We start from the raw sequence: 20,272 nt of genomic DNA, 5'->3' as shown, positions 1-20,272 counted from the left end.
TCTTAATGTGCAAGGGTGAGAGGCCTCTTAACCCGAAAAATAAAACGTCAGCTCCACCTTCATATTTGAGGCATACATCTGGTGAGCCGTCCTAACGTTTTTAAATGTTCTGTTTGGGGTTTGCACTTTTCCCCATCACAAAAGTTAAGCTGTAGTTGGTGGGAGTGAAACTAAACATGAAATGATCTCCTAAGGTAATTTTGCAGAAACTATTCTGTGAAGTCGTGTTGCCATTTTTTCTGCTATTCCATTAACATGGACATTTTGATTTCCATAGAAGATGTCATTACTATTCTAACATACGTGTAGAATTGTAGATGTGGCGCGCACACACACACACACACACACACACACTATAGAAATGCAGACTCTCAGCCCTGAAGAGCAAAGTAAGTGGAAATGAAAATGGGAAAAAATGTTTAAATAAAAGTAAGTTGTGGGAAGGAGTTGAGCACAGTTAAAAGATGTGAACGACGTCTTTTTCTTAAAAACATACCTTGTTGGTAATGGAATCATGTTATCAACAGTTGACTAGTAGGTTATTGAAAAAAAAAATTTTTTTTTTTAATACAGAAAAGGGTTTGTAAATGCAGCGAGTTGGTGTTACTGATTCTATTTTAGTTTTCGCCCTGGCAGGTGTTTTAAGTGGTTAGAAGGGGTTAGTTCCTGGTTAGGGCGGGTACCTGTTCGTCCTGGCCTGGTCAGAGCACTGCAGGAGGCAGCCAGTGGATGTGTCTGTCTCACATCCATGTTGCTTTCTCTCCTCCTCCCTCCCTTCCTTTTACTCTCTCTCAAAATCAGTGGGAAAAAATATCCCCAGGTGAGGTTTATATGTATGTATTAGGCTTAAAACGTCATTTCTACTGAGGTTATGCGACTGTTCTTGTAATATATTAATTCCACTCTAGCCATTACTTTCAGGTAAGGAGGTGCTTTTGTTTTCAAGAGGTTAACTTTGATCAAATTCTCAGTTTAATTAAAGTTGGGAAATAGAGCTCAGAATCCTGTTTCTTTTCCTTGGTTTGTACCACTCGCCAAACACTACTTGTAACCAGTGAGGATGATAGTTTAAAAACAAAACAATAAACTGTTGGTTGAATAGTTATTAGAAAAATTCACTTTTATGTTTACAAAGTGGAAACTGAACCAAGTGCCTTTGTTTTGATGAAGTTGTGTTTTCTTCATACCGAAGTGTGCTTTCCAGGGGTATTTTTTATGCTCTCTCACAGGGTGACAGTTGTTTTATGAAGTCTTATTTTACTGCCAATGCATATGTGAAGTGACTACTTTTTATCTGAAAGGATAGTATCTTCAGGTCTACAGATTTAATATACTTTTCTTAGGTAGCCAAAACATATCTGTAGGTTTAGAAAATGTGATACCCAGGCATTTACTAATGGTATTCTTACTTTTCTCTTTTTCAGTTCCTCATATTATCTTAAATACCATCTGCATTCATGTTTGGCTGCCATACATACCGAACTCTAAAAAGAACTAGTTATTAAATATTATATGTACATATTAGAATAGAAAAATGTCTAAATACTGGATGCAGTCCTGCAGTTATACTTTTATGGGTGCAAAGGTGCTTTCTGATCCAGATAATGCATTTTGCATTTCAAAAGAATTTTATAGTAGATCCAATTTGATATAAGTATTTTATTCAAGGAAGAATTCGAAGGCATCATCTTTTTTTGTTTGTTAATCCTCACCCAAGGGCATGCTTATTGATTGGAGAGAGAGAAGCATCAAAGGGTTGCCCTCCCAGGCCCCAACTGGGATCGAACCTGCAACCCAGATATGTGCCCTGACTGGGGATTGAACCTGCAACCTTTTGGTGTATATGACAAAGCTCCAAACAACTGAACAACACCAGCCAGGGCCAAAGGCATCATCTTTTTATCTTTGGCTCCCCAAATGCTCATCTCAGATAGGTTCTCAAACATTTAATTAACAGTAATTACTCTCTTACCAAGGTAACGTTTGTAAGTTTTCAAAGTAGTAGTGCTATGCACACCTCAGAGCAATAACATTTTATTTCTTTAAAACAAATTGAATTTACCAAGTCAGATCTCACCCCACACCCCAAAAAGGCTTTGGGTTATATTAGAAAGATTTTTGCCATATACTATAATTCCAGCAGGATATATAGGTGATCTGAGAGAAATTCTGAAGTTGATCTATGTGGGCCATAGTGGGTCTGTGTACCCACTGGGAGTTGTAGAGGAAAACTTGTGGGGGTTGTGACCATGGATGAGGTAAAGTCATTGTTAAATACAGCATTTAGATTTCATTTTTTTAGAAATAGGACAGAATGGCTTGAGATCTTGTCATTCATAGTCAGTTTTATAGATATATAGCAACACTGTTTGATTCCACAGGCTGCTGAGCTTCGAGCTTATCTGAAATCTAAAGGAGCTGAAATTTCAGAAGAGAACTCAGAAGGTGGACTTCATGTAGATTTAGCTCAAATTATTGAAGCCTGTGATGTATGTCTGAAGGAAGATGATAAAGGTTTGTTTTTTAATTTTTTGTGATATTTCTAATAACCTATTTTGAAAATTTTCTTGTGAATTATATTTTTGTTTCAGATCTTAGAACTTTGAAGCACTGTTTCTAATCTTTGTACATACTTTCAGGTTTTTCTACTCTGTTAATACCTATGAAGTAAGCCCATTTTGAAAAAACATCTTTTTTACATCAGGAATGTTTTTGTCTGTTACTGCACACACTGAATACTGATAATTTCAGAATGAATTGAAGAAAAAAATGAAACACTTCTTTCTTTTCTGTAAGGTTTAGATTAATATCAAATGGGATATAACAAGTAATCTAAAGGCTATTTAATTATTTGGTTGATGTCCTATTTTTTTATTTTTTATTGATTTCAGAGAAGGAGAGGGAGAAAGAAACATCAGTGATGCCAGAGAATCATTGATTGGCTGCCTCCTGCATGCCCCAAACTGTGGGGATCGAGTTCAAAACCTGAGCATGTGCTCTGATTGGAAATTGAACCTCGACCTTCATAGGTTGACCCTTAACCACTGAGCCACGCCGGCTCAGCCTATTTCTTGACATGAAATGGGACATTTTGAAAATGGGGAGTTCTGAAATCTCTAGTTAAGGTTTCAGATTAAACTTGGTAAATGACTAAAAGCTTATACTTGAAAATTAGTGACCCAGTCAGAAAAGAAATACCTTTCATTTCTAAATAACTTTTCTGTTTGTATGTTTTCTTTAATTGGGAGAGTATCCTAGCCTAAGACCTAACCAATTACTTCCACGATTGACTATCTTGCCAGTGAAAATTGAAACCGTATATGTAGCCACGTAAATCAATCTTCTTTTTTATTGATTGAAAACCAAATCTTAGGTAATAATTTATTTCTTTAATAAAATATACAAGTGTTTTATGTTTAATGGTCTTTGAATACTGGAAATTCAGATACATTAAGTATCATAGTATCACTGTTGTATTATCTACGCCATGTCATGTATAGATGTTGAAAGTGTGATGAACAGCGTGGTATCCCTCCTGTTGATCTTGGAGCCAGAAAAGCAAGAAGCTCTGATTGAAAACCTCTGTGAAAAGCTGGTCAAATTTCGGGAAGGTGAACGCCCATCTCTGAGACTGCAGTTGTAAGTTAAAAACTGAAAAAGGCTCGGTTTTTCCAGGGGCTCTTTTCATGTCATTGTCATTTGATGGTTAAAAGCAAGAATTCTGAAACTTGACTGTCAGCTGTGGCTTTTATAAGTTGTGTGACCTTAGACAAGTCACTTAACCTTTCTGTGCCTCAGGTCCCTCCTTTAATGTGAAGTTACTAATAGTGTCTGTCTCACATTTGTTGTGAGGGCAGATATTCTCAACTTAATCACTGTAGTTACTGATCTCAAACTTTTTATTATTTGTTTGTTAACCAGGCTAAGCAACCTTTTCCATGGGATGGATAAGAATACTCCTGTAAGATATACAGTATATTGTAGCCTCATTAAAGTGGCAGCATCTTGTGGGGCCATCCAATATATTCCAACTGAGCTGGATCAGGTGAGTTATTATGTGGAATACTTGTTTTGCTTATAAGTGTAGTTTTATATTATAATCAAAGCAAATATGTGTTTTCTAAATGTTATATTTTAAATTGTGAAAATATATTCAGCTATATCACTAAATCTCCCTTTATCAATCTCATCATAGGTTAGAAAATGGATTTCTGACTGGAACCTTACCACTGAGAAAAAACACACCCTTTTAAGGCTACTTTATGAGGCACTTGTGGATTGTAAGAAAAGGTATTCACAGTTAATGTCTTAAAACTTACAGGCAAAATGAGTAGTTGAGGGCTGATTTTTAAAGGTAAATGAATTTGCTCTCCTTTGTTCTCTGGAGTTGCTATAAATCTGTTTTTGTAAATGTTACTTATTAAAGATAACTGCAAATTTTAAAATACCTATTGAGTTTCTGCAAGATCTTGGGTTCCTAAAGGTTGTATCCATCCTACCTAGCAAACTTCATTTCCAAAATATTTATTCTTTTACATATGCAGTAAGTAGTCAGTATTCAGTTTAGTGTTTTGTTTTTAAATATTTTTATTGATTTTTAGAGAGAAAGGGAGGTAGAGGAATTGAGAGATAGAAACATCGATGAGCGACAAGGATCTGATTGGCAACTTCCTGCATGCCCTTACTGGGGATCAAGCCCACAACCCAGGCATATGCCCTAACCAGGAATCAAACCCACCGGCTCTTTGACAGTTTTAATATAATGTGTCTTAGGAAAGGTCTTTTTGAATTAATAGTAATTAGTTGTTCTCTTAGCTTTTTTAACTTGAGGGTCCAGCTCTTTCCATAGGCTTGGGAAGTTCTCATCAATTATTTTAATAGGCTCACTGTTTACTTCTCCCTCTCTTCTCTTCCTGGTATACCCATTATTCTTACGTTGCTATTTCTAATGGAGTCAGATAGTTCTTGTGGAGTTCTTTCATTTTTTAAAACTCTAAGTTCTCTTCCGCCTGAGTCATTTCTAGATTTCTGTCTTCAAGCTCACTAATTCTTCCGTCTAGTCTTCTCTGTTTCTAGCGTTCTCCAATGCATTCTTCATCTCATTTATTGAGGTTTTTAGTTTCAGAAATTTTTTTTTATAGTTTCAACCTTTTTGGCGAAGTGTTCCTTTTTCCTATTGATTTTATTCCTGATTTCATTAAACTGCCTTTTTGAGTTTTCTTGCATCTTCTGGAGTTTTTTTGTTTTGTTATTTTTTTCATAATTGCAATCTTGAATTCTCTGTCATTTAAATCAGTCTTCCTTGTCTTAGGAGTTTGGTTTCTGGAGACTTCATTTTCTTTATGAGCTACCTTGTTACCTTGGTTATTCATGGTACTTGATGGATTGTTTCTCTGCTTGGGCATTTGAGGTAGTGAACTCTTCTAATTATTGTTTTGCTCTAGTGCAGCGGTTCTTAACCTGTGGGTCGATCCCTTTGGGGGTCGAACGACCCTTTCACAGGGTCGCCTAAGACCATTGGAAAACACATATAATTACATATTGTTTTTGTGATTAATCACTGTGCTTTAATTATGTTCAATTTGTAACAATGAAAATACATCCTGCATATCAGATAATTACATTACGATTCATAACAGTAGCAAAATTACAGTTATGAAGTAGCAACGAAAATAATTTTATGGTTGGGGGTCACCACAATATGAGAAACTGTATTAAAGGGTCACGGCATTAGGAAGGTTGAGAACCACTGGTCTAGTGGATTGATAAGTAGTGGTCTTTCATTTGTTTTCCAGTAGATAGTGCGATAGCACCAGTTTTTGTTTACTCTTACCTCTCGGATCTTGTTGAGAGGGTGTTGCCTTAGTTCTGGAAAATGCCCCTTTATGTCCAGGTCCCTTCATTCTCAGTGCACCACCCTTGTGGTGGGCAATGGGGCTTCAAGCCTGCGACTTCCCAGTGCTGCCTCCTTGTAACCCGAAGGTACCAGCTGCTTTGTGCTGTCGGTGGCATTCCTGCTGCCTCTATAGGTTCTACCGGTGAGGGGTGGCCGGGGGTGGTGGTGTGATTCTGTGAGTTGGCCTTCTTGCTACTAATGGTGGCCACCATTTTGCAGCTGCCACACTGCTGTACCCCATCTCTGCCCCCATCACCAGGTTTAGCCACAATGGGCGCTGGATATTCAGGCCAGAATGTTGCTTTTGTCCCTCCTACCCTCTGGGCTGCCCTGTGGGGGCTGCAGCCCAACTCCTTCACCACTACCACATCAGCTGGGGCTGGGCAGGTGCCAGACTGTCTGTGACCCGTGTCTGTCCTTCCCCCTGTTCCACCACCCCTGCTCCTTCTGATATGCCTACCATCAGATGTCTCAATGCATGTATATCAGACGTGCTTGTGTGTTAAGCAAGGGATTCTTTGTTGAATTGTGGTTGCCTGACTTATAACTTTAAGGGGATAAATAAAGGCATCATCTCACTCTGTCATGATGATGACTCTGTTAATCACCGTTTATTTCCTTCATGGCACATGCTTGCTTATTGTCTGCCTTTCCTACTAGAAAGTGCCATGACTTTTCCCATAGAGCAGGACCTTGTCGCTCTTGGTCAGCATTGTATGTATCATTGACACAGTACTTGGCATAGTAAATTTTTTTAATGAATGAATAGCAATGAGATATTGTGAAATTCTTAAAGCAATATTTCTTTTTAGTGATGCCGCTTCGAAAGTCATGGTAGAATTGCTAGGAAGTTACACAGAAGACAATGCTTCCCAGGCCCGAGTTGATGCCCACAGGTAATGTTAAAAATACATTGTTCTAATGATGACTATCAGCAGCTGAGAGATGAGTTACAGTATTCAATCATATAACTGAAATCATGTTTACACTTGCCAATGATCCAAAGCCATTTGATACTGTGTGCTCTGTGGTGATTATAATAGAGATACTAAAGTTGAAAATTTGATATTGGAAGAACCACAAATTGTATATGAACTGGCTACATGCGGTTTGGGAAATTGCTGATATGGGGTTGAAAATATCAACCTGAAAAATAGAATCTAATCATAGGTCAATTTTAACTTACGAAGGTGTGTAGATGAGGAAAAGTTGGTGGCTTGCTAAAAATTAGCTTAGCCTATTCCCGATAATAATAATGGTTTCAAATAGTCGTAAGTCTGCTTAGTAGCAATAAGAACAAAATCAGCTTTTCAAATTTATGAAACAAATTATGATAACTTACAGGGTTATTGGCTTCACACAGGACCTGTATACATGATATGTGTTGGTTGAAAGGGTAGTTAGTGGAAAATATCTTTGAGGTTAGACTGCCTGCTCCAACACTTAATTAGCCCTTACTGGGCGAGCTCTTTCTGAGCCTGTTTTGTCATTCATAAGATGGGCATGTTAAGACTATATGTCTCAGGGTATTATGAGGATTCATTGAATTATCCTTACCTTAGTGTCTGGCATATGGTAAGATGCTGCAGCTGTTTTATTCTTTCATTACTTTGTGGTACTTTCCAGCTATGTTTTTGTCTCCAACTATTTATTATTTTGTTAAACAGATGTACTTGATGTGTAGATTGATTGGCCTGTTTTAACCCCAATCTTACAACTTTTCTTATGCTTTATATATTGAATTTTTGGACATTTTACTGAATTAAATGTATTGCATCCTGCAAACTCAGTGAGACATACCTGAATTTCAAGACTGAGCTTGGATTTTTGTTTTCTAATTAAGGTGTATTGTACGAGCATTGAAAGATCCAAATGCATTTCTTTTTGACCATCTTCTCACTTTAAAACCAGTCAAGTTTTTGGAAGGCGAGCTTATTCATGATGTAAGTAGTTTATTCTTAATGTGAAAAATACAATATTTTCCTAAATTTAACATACTAAAGCAGAATTCTCTTTCTTTGTATAAAAGAACTCTCTTACTTTGTATTCGTGAACATATCTATAGATCTGGAAAGAGAACTAGTTATTCTTTTTGTATCAGGAACAGACTGAAATTTAGGATTAGCTTTTCTCTAACTACTGAACACAGTTCTGTTCTTTTTCCCTTTTCTTCATCTTCTCACTTGCCTGGCCATTATGAACCTAAATAATAGAAATTTCTTTTTACTATATAGTGTCAGCTAGCCCAGTTAATAAAATCAATCCAATATTTTAAAACACATTAATATCCTTTTCAAGTACAAGTATAAATATGTTTTGGGTTATTTTCCATTTGTACTATGCCATTACCACCATCTTTAGAGCTCACTGTATTTACTGATTTATCTAAGTGAGTCTTTTATTAAACAAACTAGAGGCCCGGTACACAAAAATTCGTGCACTCAGGAGGGTCCCTCAGCCCGGCCTGCACCCTCTAACAATCCGGGACCCCTCGGGTAGGGTCCCTAGGGCTGGCCTGAGATCAGGGCCTAGCAGGGCTTTCCTTCTTCCAGTTGCAGGCAGCTGGGCCCACCCCCCCTGCTGCCACTGCTTGCCATCTGTGCAGCGCTGCCCCCCCTCCCTTGCCACCAGTGGCCTCCCTCTGCAGGCGACAGGCTGGGGTGCAATGGCTTGGCTGGCCTGGGCCTCCCTCTTTCTTTTGCTGGGGGCCAGGGCCAGCCCTGCAAGGGGCCGTCTGCCTACCTGATCGCCCCTAACTGCTGGCCTGCCTACCTGATCACCCCTAATCACTCTGCCTGCCTGCCTGATTGCCCCTAACTGCTTGCTTGGGGGTGGGGCCAGCCCACCCTTTTTTTTAATGATGTTTACTTTGAATTTATATTAGTTCACACAAACACTCCATCCATGCTTTTGTTCCGGCCCTCCGGTCCAGTTTAAGAACCCATTGTGGCCCTCGAGTCAAAAAGTTTGCCCACCCCTGGTATAGATGGTTTAGATGGTAATTTGATCAAACTTAATTGAAATGTCTGCACTGAAAGAAATATATTACTGGGAGTTAGTGTCTTTAAAAGTACTTTGAGCTATAAATATTCTGTATTGAATATTGTATCTTTATTTTTTTTTGTCTCTGTATAGCTTTTAACCATTTTTGTGAATGCTAAATTGGCATCATATGTCAAGTTTTATCAGAATAATAAAGACTTCATAGATTCACTTGGTAAGTTTTGGGGTGTGTTCTTTGGAGGGGTATAGGGAGATGGGAATGTACTATTCTAAAACTGTTCTGTACTGTGAGATCCAGCAAATATGATTTTGGCCTACCAGTGGTGTATGATGGATAGCAACAAATATAGGCAGTTTAAAATATTACTTAGAATGAATTGGGAATCAGAAACCAAAAGCATTCGTGATGGAAAGAGCATGAAACTACTGTTTCTTTGTAAAGGACCTTACTCCTTATTCATATGCATGGTGATTTATATTTTTGTTGCTTTTTTTAAAAAAGCCAGATTCACGTAATTGCAACAAATAGATTTTTCTCTCTATGATACACTTTTATATTGGTGCAAAACCCTAACCCCAAATTAACAAATTACAGAAATATATGGTATTGATAAGCATATCTAAGTAAAGCTGTAGATGGGATTAGAAATGGATTTGTGATTTTACATGATAGGAGAAACTTTCCTAACTACAGTTTGTTGAAGACAGCAAAGTATTAGCTTTATGATTTTGCCTTTGTCTTTCTAGGGCAATGGTTCTCAACCTTCCTAATGCTGCGACCCTTTAATACAGTTCCTCATGTTGTGACCCCCAATTTCATTGTTACAAATTGAACATAATTAAAGCATAGTGATTAATCACAAAAACAATATGTAATTATATATGTGTTTTCCGATGGTCTTAGGCGACCCCTGTGAAAGGGTCATTTGACCCCCAAAGGGGTTGAGAACCGCTGTTCTAGGGCATCAGAGCTCAGTAAATGTTCACCAACTTGAATTGACTCTCACTGTCCTCATTGAGCAAGCTCCATATAGATTCAGTATTTTCCTTCCAGAGCACGTCTTTAACATACTAAAATTACGAAATGAAAAATTAGAAAATCTATAGTCTAACAAGTTTAAGTTGTTCTAAGAGAATGAAGTCAACTATGAAACCAAGGTGCTTTGTTTTCCTACTAGGTAATAATCAAAATACATTATGTATTTTTCATATTAAAATTTATTTGTTAGTCTTCTTGGTTGTTTGAGACATAGGTAAAGAATGCATTTATAATCTAACTTGATTATACTGTTAGTCCTCAATATAGTAATCATTCATTCCTGTCACCTGTAAACTTCGGCATTGGGCAAGACTGAATTATTCTGAACATAACAAGGCATTTGAAATACACCAAGATAAAGTAGATGCGAGTGTGTTTGTGTAGAATGCTTTGCCAGGTGCACTAGACCCAGAAAACCACATTCTGTCCCAGTTAATTTGTTTTGTGGCATGAAGCTATGTGATGGAATGTTAATGTCAGCAACCTCTTTATTTACTCACCAAGGAAAAAGGAGTAGTAATTAACACTTTGACACTCCCCCATTGATGTGTAATTGACTGTTTCAAAGGAGCACTGGTTCATAAGCTATTGCAATGCATTAAAATTACGTTTTTTATATTGCAGCATTTTAAGGCAGGGGTCAGTGACAATGCAGAAATTGCTCAGTGATGCACATTTTTTTATTACTGCATTAAGGTTTTGACATATTAGTAATGAATAAATGTTTCCATAAAATTAGATTTTTTTTTTATAACTTTAAAATAGAAATGACACAGAACACTATGACTTCTTTGAAGGTGATGTTCTACTTTTCATGAAATAAAGCACAGCTTCCTAACAAGTCTTCAACTCATACTTCACTGGCTTAATAGCTTGCTTTTGAGAGCAAAAGTCCTAAAGGCTTTAGGTTTGGTGATTTCTTTTGATGTAGTGACTTTAAACATCCATTTGAAATGTTTTTAAACATAGATTCCCCCTTGTATGACATATAATGGTTTTACATAATTTATTTTAGAAATAATGTTCATTCCTTTGATATGTTTTTTGATTTATGGTAAGCTTATAACTATAGCAGTAGATTTTTATTTTAAGAGTATTTTAAATTATACCTTAGAAATTTGAGGAGTTTTTATTATTTTAACATTAAAAGGGATTATGTATGCTCACAGAACTGGGAATGCTAAGAAATTTTCTTGAGAAAGATCTTTAGTGTTTGTTCTCTGTAACAGGAGAAACATAGTATTCCTGTAAATCAAATTTTGTTTTGCCTTTTGTTTCTTTAACATCCATGCAAATTAGCAGTCTTTTATTAGAAATTTGTTTGTAAAAGATGCTTTGCGGAAAACATCTTGAATGTATAGTTTTAGATAGATATATTATTAGATGTTTATTACAGCTTAAAGTTTGGTTACAAATGTCTAGATTCCACAGATGGCAACAGTTTATCAACCTCTGAGCCACACTGGCTGGGCATACAGTTTTGACTTTTAAATATTAAATCCAAAGTGACCAGGCGGGATTTATTAACTGGCAGTTTGGGCCAACAGTAGAATTATCTTGTGTCATCTGAATTGCCCTAACATGTTCACATGTAATCTGGTGTTATCCAGTTGCTACCTTCTTGCTTCAGAAAGTTAATCAGCATCTAATTTTCATTTGTTAATTAGGATTAATGTGCACTAATTGATTTTTTGATGCTTGTAGATTTCCATTAAACTGGTTAGCAATACTTACTTGGGTATCTCATTCATCTGAGTTATGATGATCGTGTTTTTGTTGAATCTGTGCCAGATAGAAAGCCTGCATCATAATTATAGTTAATTAACAGACATGTGCTATATTAATGGGCTTTCCTAGTCACCTGCTAATAATAAATGTTATATATTTCAAATTTATTTGTGGAGTGCTTAGAGGGAACTTTTTAAACAATACAAACTTGAGGCTCTTAAATACAAAAGGGTAATGATCTTGGTGAGATTACCAAATTTGAAAGCTCAGAGAAAAGGGGCATGTAATTCTGTATTAATTTTAGAAACTTGTTTTTATAATTGAGAAGTTAGCATCAAATCAAGTGTATATGTTGTAATTCAGTTTCCATGTAGAGACGGGTAAACACTTGGATATTCAGGATTTGTAAATATTTATATTTCTAGTTATTTATTTTATAAATGAACCTATTTTCGAGGCCACTTTGTGACTGTAAGTAAAGCATTTCACTTCTTTACTCCTCAATTTTATTGTTTTTTTTAAAGTGAAAGGAGCAGGGCCTGATAATTTGTTAAGTTTCCTTTTAAAAGGGTCTAACAGTTTGTTTTTGATATGAGTAAAACAGTATGTTGCGTTTAAAAATTGCAAGGCAAAAATTTGAATTATCTATACAGTTTTCTATTTAGGCTTTGTAAAGAACAAGTATGTTAATGATACTGTTTAGTTTTTTCTAGTATTAATCATCTTAGTCTGTAAATGTAAAGTGATAAACACACTTTTACATTTATATAAAAAATATATATTTCTATTGATTTACGAGAGGAAGGGAGAGAGAAACATCAATGAGGAGAGGGAATCATCTATCTCCTGCACACCACCTACTGGGCATCAAGCCTGCAACCCGGGCATGTGCCCTGACCAGGAATCTGTAACCTCCTGGTTTATATGCGTCAATGCTCAACCTCTGAGCCACAGTGGATGGGCATTTTAACTTTTAAATATTAAATCCAAAGTGACCAGACAGGAAATGGAATGTTTTCATGACTGAATGTGTATGAAAATGTTTTAAAACTTCATGTTTCCTAATAAAACACAGAACAAGGTATAAGTAGATAAGGAGTCCTCCGTTTAAACAAGGGACCTGTTAGTAAAAATAAGCATAAGTAATTCATTTATATAAAATTTTTCCTTATGAAATGGATTTTGTACATTTTATCTCCTTAAGTGTATAAGTTAGGATGTAAAAAAACTTTAGGGCCTAAAAACATTTTATAGCCCAGTCTTATTAACTTTGTCTATTACCTATAGTAATAAATGTAGTTCTAGAAAAATAATTTTAAATACTCCATAATTTAATTATGGGGTCAGTTTATGATTTGAAAATATAAGCTTTGTCAAAATTTCTCTATATATAAAGTGCTCAAACACAGTGACTCTACAGTTTGACACAAGAGTTGTAATTGGTCTTCTATTAGCATTAATACCTATTCAACTTCACTATTTTGTTGTTATTCAGGACTATTACATGAACAGAATATGGCAAAAATGAGACTACTTACTTTTATGGGAATGGCAGTGGAAAATAAAGAAATTTCTTTTGATACAATGCAACAGGAACTTCAGATTGGAGCTGATGATGTTGAAGCGTTTGTTATTGATGGTAAGGCAATTAGAACTTTTTTTTTCTATTTGTCTTTTACCCATGCAGTATAAGATTTTTTATCTTGAAGCTGAGCCATATGCTAACAAAGCTAGATTCTTTTGTAACAAATGTGTATTTTAGTAGATTAGCAGATTGTAATTGTTGTAGAGTGAAAATTCAATGGAAATAAAAATTGCTATGTGGTTTTTGGTGTTTGTTCTATTCCTTAAACTTATATAGAACAAAAACCTTTAGGTGGTATACCATAGGGTGGTTAAGAGCCTAGATTTTTATATCAGACCTGGGTTTGAGACCAGGTCTGTCTTCCTCTATGAAATAGGAATATAGGAGTAATTTGTAGTTCTGAGGATTAAATGAATTAATGCAGGTAAAGCACTTAGCCCAGTGCCTGGCATGTATTAAATGTCCTGCAGATGTTAACCATTATCAGTTTTTTATGATTGGCCTAGAAACAGGACTTTCTTCCCCAATATTGGTATTATAAAGTAACAGAATTTTTTCTTTTTTTCCTGAGCCTTTTAAATTTGAAAGTTTGGGGGATTATACAATTAATAAAATAAAGAACTATTCACATAGTTTCTAATGCTCTAATTCTTAAACATACTTATAAAGAAATACCTAATTAGGAAATCTTCCCCTTCAACCCCCTAAGGCAGGGGTCCTCAAACTTTTTAAACAGGGGGCCAGTTCACTGTCCCTCAGACCGTTGGAGGGCCGGACTATAGTTTAAAAAAAAACTATGAACAAATTCCTATGCACACTGCACATATCTTATTTTGAAGTAAAAAAATAAAACGGGAACAAATACAATATTTGTATTTGCATGTGGCCTGCGGGCCGTAGTTTGAGGACCCCTACCCTAAGGTGTGATTGTAGAGGAGAACATCTAGAATTCTTGATGAAAACTGGGGGAGGGGAGGCATGCCGGAGGCAGCCGATCAGTGTTGTGCTCTCACATCGATGTTTCTCTCCCTCCCTCTCTAAAAATCAATAAAACATATATATGTATTAAAAAGAACACTATATGATATTTGGTATGGATTAGCCCAGCAACCATCGGATAAATAAATGCATAATCTCCCTCTTAGTTGCATCATATTGCTGTTTATTAGATTCAAAGAGCCAGCTTATAAAATCATATTAGAAAACTGTCAAGTTTTATTATGGCTTGCTTGGTCATAGTTTCATACTTTAAGCTGTTTTTCTTCGGCATTTTCCATATAACATGTCATGTAAAATGTCTTTTTTCAGCCGTGAAAACAAAAATGGTCTACTGCAAAATTGATCAGACCCAGCGAAAAGTAGTTGTCAGGTAAGACACTTAATACTTTGCAGCATTTTGTAGAACAATTTAGTTTGTTCTGATTATTTCACTTAAATGTTTAGAGAACTAAGGTGATGTTCTTATCAATTGACTGTAGTTAAATAGTTGCTATTTATCATAATTTTATTAAAGTTCAGACTGAATTGATTAGCTTATTTAATGAAAGTCCTATTTTCCAGCACATTTCATTTAATGGCTCAGCATTGGCTAGAATACTAATGACTTTTGTGTCTGTTTTATGTAGTTCAGGAAAATAGAAGGTTCAGGATCAATATGATAAAGAATTTTTTTAAAAATAAGCTGCTAATTCTCTTACAATTTGAAATTGTCTTTTATGTATATTTAACCTTGCTTTTGACTAGATTCAAGTATGTAGTATTATAAAAGAATACAAGAGGATAAAGGTTGACTAATGACTTTTAATTTTTCAGTCATAGCACACATCGGACATTTGGAAAACAACAATGGCAACAACTGTATGACACACTTAATGCCTGGAAACAAAACTTGAACAAAGTGAAAAACAGCCTTTTGAGTCTTTCTGATACCTGAATTTTTATGCTATAAATATTTTTCTTTTGGGGAAACATCTAAATGATAGTAAAACATTTTAAGCTGAAATTGGACAACAGTCTGAACATTTATTGTCTCAAGTTCAAAAGAAGTTACAATCTTCAGAGGATACAATGTAATAAATTACGAAGGGTCTCACTGTGTCTATCTTGAATAATATGTAAGTTGTGTTCTATTAAGGAAGGGTCTTGAAGGTGCAGCAGGAGCTTTGATGAAAGGTATATGGAGGAAAGACCAATTTAAGGGGAATTAGGTGCTAATAGCAAACTTTGCAATCTTAACTCAGCTATCTTAACTGAAGCATTTTATGGGCAAAAACATAGCAGTAATACAGCTTCATTACATCAGAAGAAATTGGAAAAGTGAATACATCTGAAGCTTTAGATATAAGTCATTTTGCTGTAATTGAAACTACATCAGTACTCTAATTTACCACTGAAAGTATTAATCTGTTTTTGTCAACAACTCTTCTGCTTTTCTTTTTTTAGATTGGTTGTCATTCTCTAAGCTTAGGAACTTTTCACTTTCTTTTATTTGATTTGTTATCAGGCTCTGCCAGCCACCTTCACCAAAAGAAGACATAGTTAAATTAGTAGTATCTTTAATCTTGAGAGCCTGAGAATGGCTTTGTAGATTTGATTTCAGAGACTGTGTTTTCACCTAGGAAAGACCAAACTTGTTTTACCACTGAAGTTATTACTCATTTTCTAAACACGCATCAACAAATAAGTTTAAAGAATATCATTAAGCTTTTGGAATTATGAGCATATGATAAAGCCACCATTTTCTTGGCTTTTCCCCAACTACTACATTTTGGCATCAAGAAACTATAAAATGTGAATTTGTAGGCTTATGTAGTAGCTTTTCAAGATCTCTTAATATATTCCAGGAATACCACAAACATTTTCTAAAAGGTCTTGAGCTTACATTGAAAGAAAAGATATTTAAAACTGGCAGATAAAAATCTGTTTTGTCTTCTACTCCCTTCCTTTCCCAAACATGTCTATGTTTTGTATCTTCTATCAAAACAAGGGTAAATTTTAAAATGCTAACAGAAGTAAACTACCATTTAAAAACTGCTTTTTACTTCATGTTTCCTCTCATGCTTCAGAGGGCCATTTTTGGAGACACAGGAAAGAGCAATGCAGTATTTGGAAGTTGGCATGTTTTCCAAAGCACTACATTGGGTCATGCTTATAATATTGTGCTAAAAATGTTCATTTCTATTTTTTTTCCTGATAATAAAATACTGGAAATTTGGAAAATAGAAAAAAGTATAAAGTAACTAAAATCAGTAGTAAACCACTATCCAGAGACTTGTCAACATTTTGGTACCATTTGCACTAGACTTTTTTTCTATTTTTAGTATAATCAATAACTTTCTAGAATTTTATATCTTTGTTTTTCCCACTGAGCTGCTTTCCTAGGTCATTAAAATTTCTCAAGCTATTGTAGGGGGCTGCAAAATAATTCCCTTTTATGCATGTGTTGTAATTTATCTCTTAATTGAATATTTGTTTCAACTTATCCCTGTCAAATAAATTTAATTTCTTGAAAAAAAACCTTTGATGGTCTTAGATTACCAGATAAAACTTATTGTTAAAAGGGAATGTTATAATTTAGAATAGGGAATAGGATAAGAACCACATTAAAATTACCCAAGATTCCAACCACCATTAAACAATTTGATGTAAATATTCTGGTCCCTTCTGTATAAATACACTATCTGAAAATTTAAATCACACATTTTCTACGCTGTATTAAAAACATTTTTAGCATTTCCCTGTGTTAAGGTCTGTTAAGAACATGGATCCATTTTATTCCATGTTCCATAATTTATACTAATAAAAGGGTAATAATGCTAATTAGACCAGACATCTTCCAGACAAAGCCATGGTGGCGGGGCCAAGGCAGAGGCAGTTAGGGGTGATCAGGCCAGCAGGGGAGAGCAGTTAGGGTGATCAGGCGGGTGGGAAGGTGAGCAGTTAGGAGCCAGTGGTCCCGGATTGCGAGAGGGATGTCCGACTGCTGGTTTAGGCCCAATCCCTATGGGCCTATGGGATCAGGCCTAAATGGGCAGTCAGACATCCCCCTAGGGCTCCTGGATTGGAGAGGGTGCAGGCTGGACTGAGGGATCCCCCCCCCCCCATGAATGAATTTTGTGCACCAGGCCTCTAGTTTAATATATTGTTGAACATTTAAGTTTTTGAAAAATTTATTTTTATACATTAGGCTATGATGAATACCATTTGCTCATAAATCTTTGATGATCTTTGAATACTGCTTTACATTAAAATCTTTTCCAATTGCACTGATTAAAGTGGCATATTCAAAACATTGTCATTTTCAAGTGAGATTATATAGTAATTATTTTTTTTAAATATATTTTATTGGTTTTTTACAGAGAGGAAGGGAGAGGGATAGAGAGTTAGAAACATCGAGAAACATTGATCAGCTGCCTCCTGCACACCCCCTACTGGGGATTTGCCTGCAATCAAGGTACATGCCCTTGACTGGAATCAAACCTGGGACCTCTCAGTCCGCAGGCCGACGCTCTATCCACTGAGCCAAACTGGTTAGGGCCATAGTAATTATTTTTTATAGGCTCTTAACTATTTACATTTAATCTCAGTTCCCTCAGGACTGCTCTTCTTGGCTCCTGAGAATTCTAGTTAGCCACCTGTCCCCTCAAAGTCCTAGCCTCTGATCCTTATGATGATACTGTATTCATATGATTGCCTATGTTCTTATAAAATAACAGATGAAAACAAAAGTATTGTCAAGAACTGCCAGGACAATAAGCAAATTATTTAACTTTTGTGAGCCTTAGTTTTCTCATCAGCTCCTTTTAGATACAAAATGCTATTGTAAAAAGTAACTGGTGCCCTGGCTGGTATGACTCAGAGCAATGTCCTATACACCAAAAGGTCACGGGGTTTGATTCCCAGTCAGAGCGGGTACTCAGGTTGTGGGTTTGATTCCTGGTCAGGGCTAGTTCAGTAGGCAACTAATTGACATTCACTTGCACACTGATGTTTCACTCTCTAAAATCAAAGTATGTCCTTCAGTAAGGATTCTTTAAAAAAGAGTAAGTGGTAACAGAAAAAAATGGGTAAATGTGTATTTCTGATAATGTCTCGCATATAAGTAAGTTCACCACACTTCATTTAGCTTACAGAGCCAAAATGAATGTACACAGTCACCCATGCAATACTGATACATAGAAAGATATCAAATCTAAATCTAGGTTGCTGCTGATTTTGAAGTTAAATGATTGATGCCTTGTGATTTAATGGTCCTGTTTTGCCATCAAAATACTTGATGCATTTTGTTGCATTTGACATCAAGTGCAAATCAGCCCATTTTCCAAAATTCTGATTCTTTGACTTTTTATCTCGATGATGGAAAGGAGAGAGACATTTACACATAAATGCTTTAGTTTCTTCCCTAAACTAGCTACTTAGTGGGAGGGGAGGAAGCAGGGATTCCCTGTAGAGAGATTTTAACAAAACTTGTCTTACTTAGCTTAACTAGGGTTTTGCAGCCTAGAGTAATTCCAGTTCTATATGTAGCCACATATCATTGCTCTTTCCTATCTCCTTTTAAAAATACTTCCTCTTTCTGCCTGACTCAAAGATCTGATACTAGTCCTGGGGTTGCATTTTAAAATTTAACTTCAATGAACATAATTCATTGTATAAAATGAATGGCTTTCTTTGTTTATGCTGGCCCCTCTTTCCCATCCTCATTCCTAGGTATGACCAAGATTGCAGCAGGCTACTAACCTAACCCTCTCCAAAGTACAAAAAAGGGGGATTAGCTCGTAATATATACCTAAAATTTTACAGGATTGGTGTGGCTAGAGTGCATAAAAATACGTTGAAAAATATGAATAACTTTTATTCCCTTTCTGGCTATAAGTCTTCATAAAATTAATTTGTCTTCATTTAGAACAAGAATAGGCAAACGGCTTTGTGGGCCAAGGGGCCTCCCTCGCAACTGCCTAATTGTCATTGAACACAAAAGTAGCCATAGACAATAGTTAATGGGTGTGGCTGTGCTCTAATAAAATTGTACTTACTAAAATGAGGGGGTGGGGGCTGCATTTGGCCCACCAGTTGTCACCTGACAGCCCTATTTAGAAAAGTGTAAAATATTAAGGAGCAAGTAAACAGGCTTCATAAAGAGACTAGATTTGTCTGGTTTAATGCAAGAATAACAGCATTTTCAGTCGTCTAGGCAAAAGAATAGGTCTGCTTTTAAATGTGTCCCACATTAGATGTTGATTGGTAATCAAGCTTCAGGGGGGACAATGGTACTTAGCATAGTGCTTGACACCTAGTAAAATTTAGAAAATATCTCTTTAGCCAGTGAGCTGAGTTTTATTTTTTTTTTTTTACATGCACTAGCATTTTGAGAAGAAACATTTTTTTTTACTATGAAAGTTGAGAAAGTAGATAGCATTTGACTAAGAGCCAAGAGACCTACTTTAAGTCTGCCACAGGTAGTGTCTCTCAGTGCTTTGGAATTATTTCACATTTGTGTCACTGCTTCCTCATTTGTAAAATAGATGTGCCTTACAGGACTGTTGTGGGAATATTTTTTTGAAAAAGCTTTAATTCTATAAATTCTTAAAAACATTAATTGCAAGAAAAGCATTAGGATTAGACAAAGAATGGAACTACTGGGTTAATTATAAAAATGGGCTTGAAAGGGAGACATGAAATTCCCATTATACCTTTGAAAAAGGACAATTACAATAAATTAGAGGTCCAGTGCACAAAATTCATGCATGGTAGGCGGGGGTCCCTCAGTCTGGCCTGTACCCTCTCCAATCCAGGATCCCTCACAATCTGGAACCACTTGCTCCTAACCGCTCACCTGCCTGATGCTCCTAAGTGCTCCCCTGCCTGCCTGATCGCCCTAACTGCCTATCTGCTCTCCCCTCCTGGCCTGATCGCCCTAACTGCCTATCTGCTCTCCCTTCCTGGCCTGATTGCCCTAACTGCCTATCTGCTCTCCCCTCCTGGACTGATCGCCCTAACTCCCTATCTGCTCTCCCTTCCT

At 36.2% G+C, this 20,272-nt stretch overlaps 1 protein-coding gene across 1 annotated transcript; it reads left to right on the top strand.

The window, feature by feature from the left end:
* Positions 1-2,249: 2,249 nt before the first annotated feature.
* Positions 2,250-16,758, top strand: EIF3M (eukaryotic translation initiation factor 3, subunit M). The gene is made up of 11 exons (XM_005860461.2): positions 2,250-2,258; positions 2,361-2,514; positions 3,501-3,639; positions 3,922-4,045; positions 4,196-4,290; positions 6,709-6,792; positions 7,740-7,839; positions 9,032-9,113; positions 13,162-13,305; positions 14,560-14,620; positions 15,064-16,758. Exons 1-11 carry the CDS (start codon positions 2,250-2,252, stop codon positions 15,182-15,184), a joined length of 1,113 nt encoding a protein of 370 aa, XP_005860523.1. The 3' UTR covers positions 15,185-16,758.
* The last annotated feature ends 3,514 nt before the right edge of the window (positions 16,759-20,272 follow it).

Source organism: Myotis brandtii, unplaced genomic scaffold (assembly GCF_000412655.1).
Source record: "Myotis brandtii unplaced genomic scaffold, ASM41265v1 scaffold1341, whole genome shotgun sequence".
In the NCBI taxonomy this organism is placed as follows: domain Eukaryota; kingdom Metazoa; phylum Chordata; class Mammalia; order Chiroptera; family Vespertilionidae; genus Myotis; species Myotis brandtii.
Note: the sequence above shows the minus strand (reverse complement) of the source record. Positions and strands in the feature narration are given on the sequence as shown.

Bases quoted from the DNA above. Each gene is read 5' to 3' on its own strand.
- EIF3M (XM_005860461.2), top strand. The intron at 6,793-7,739 runs GTAATGTTAAAA...TTTCTAATTAAG, and splicing joins GCCCGAGTTGATGCCCACAG to GTGTATTGTACGAGCATTGA. The intron at 14,621-15,063 runs GTAAGACACTTA...TTAATTTTTCAG, and splicing joins CAGCGAAAAGTAGTTGTCAG to TCATAGCACACATCGGACAT.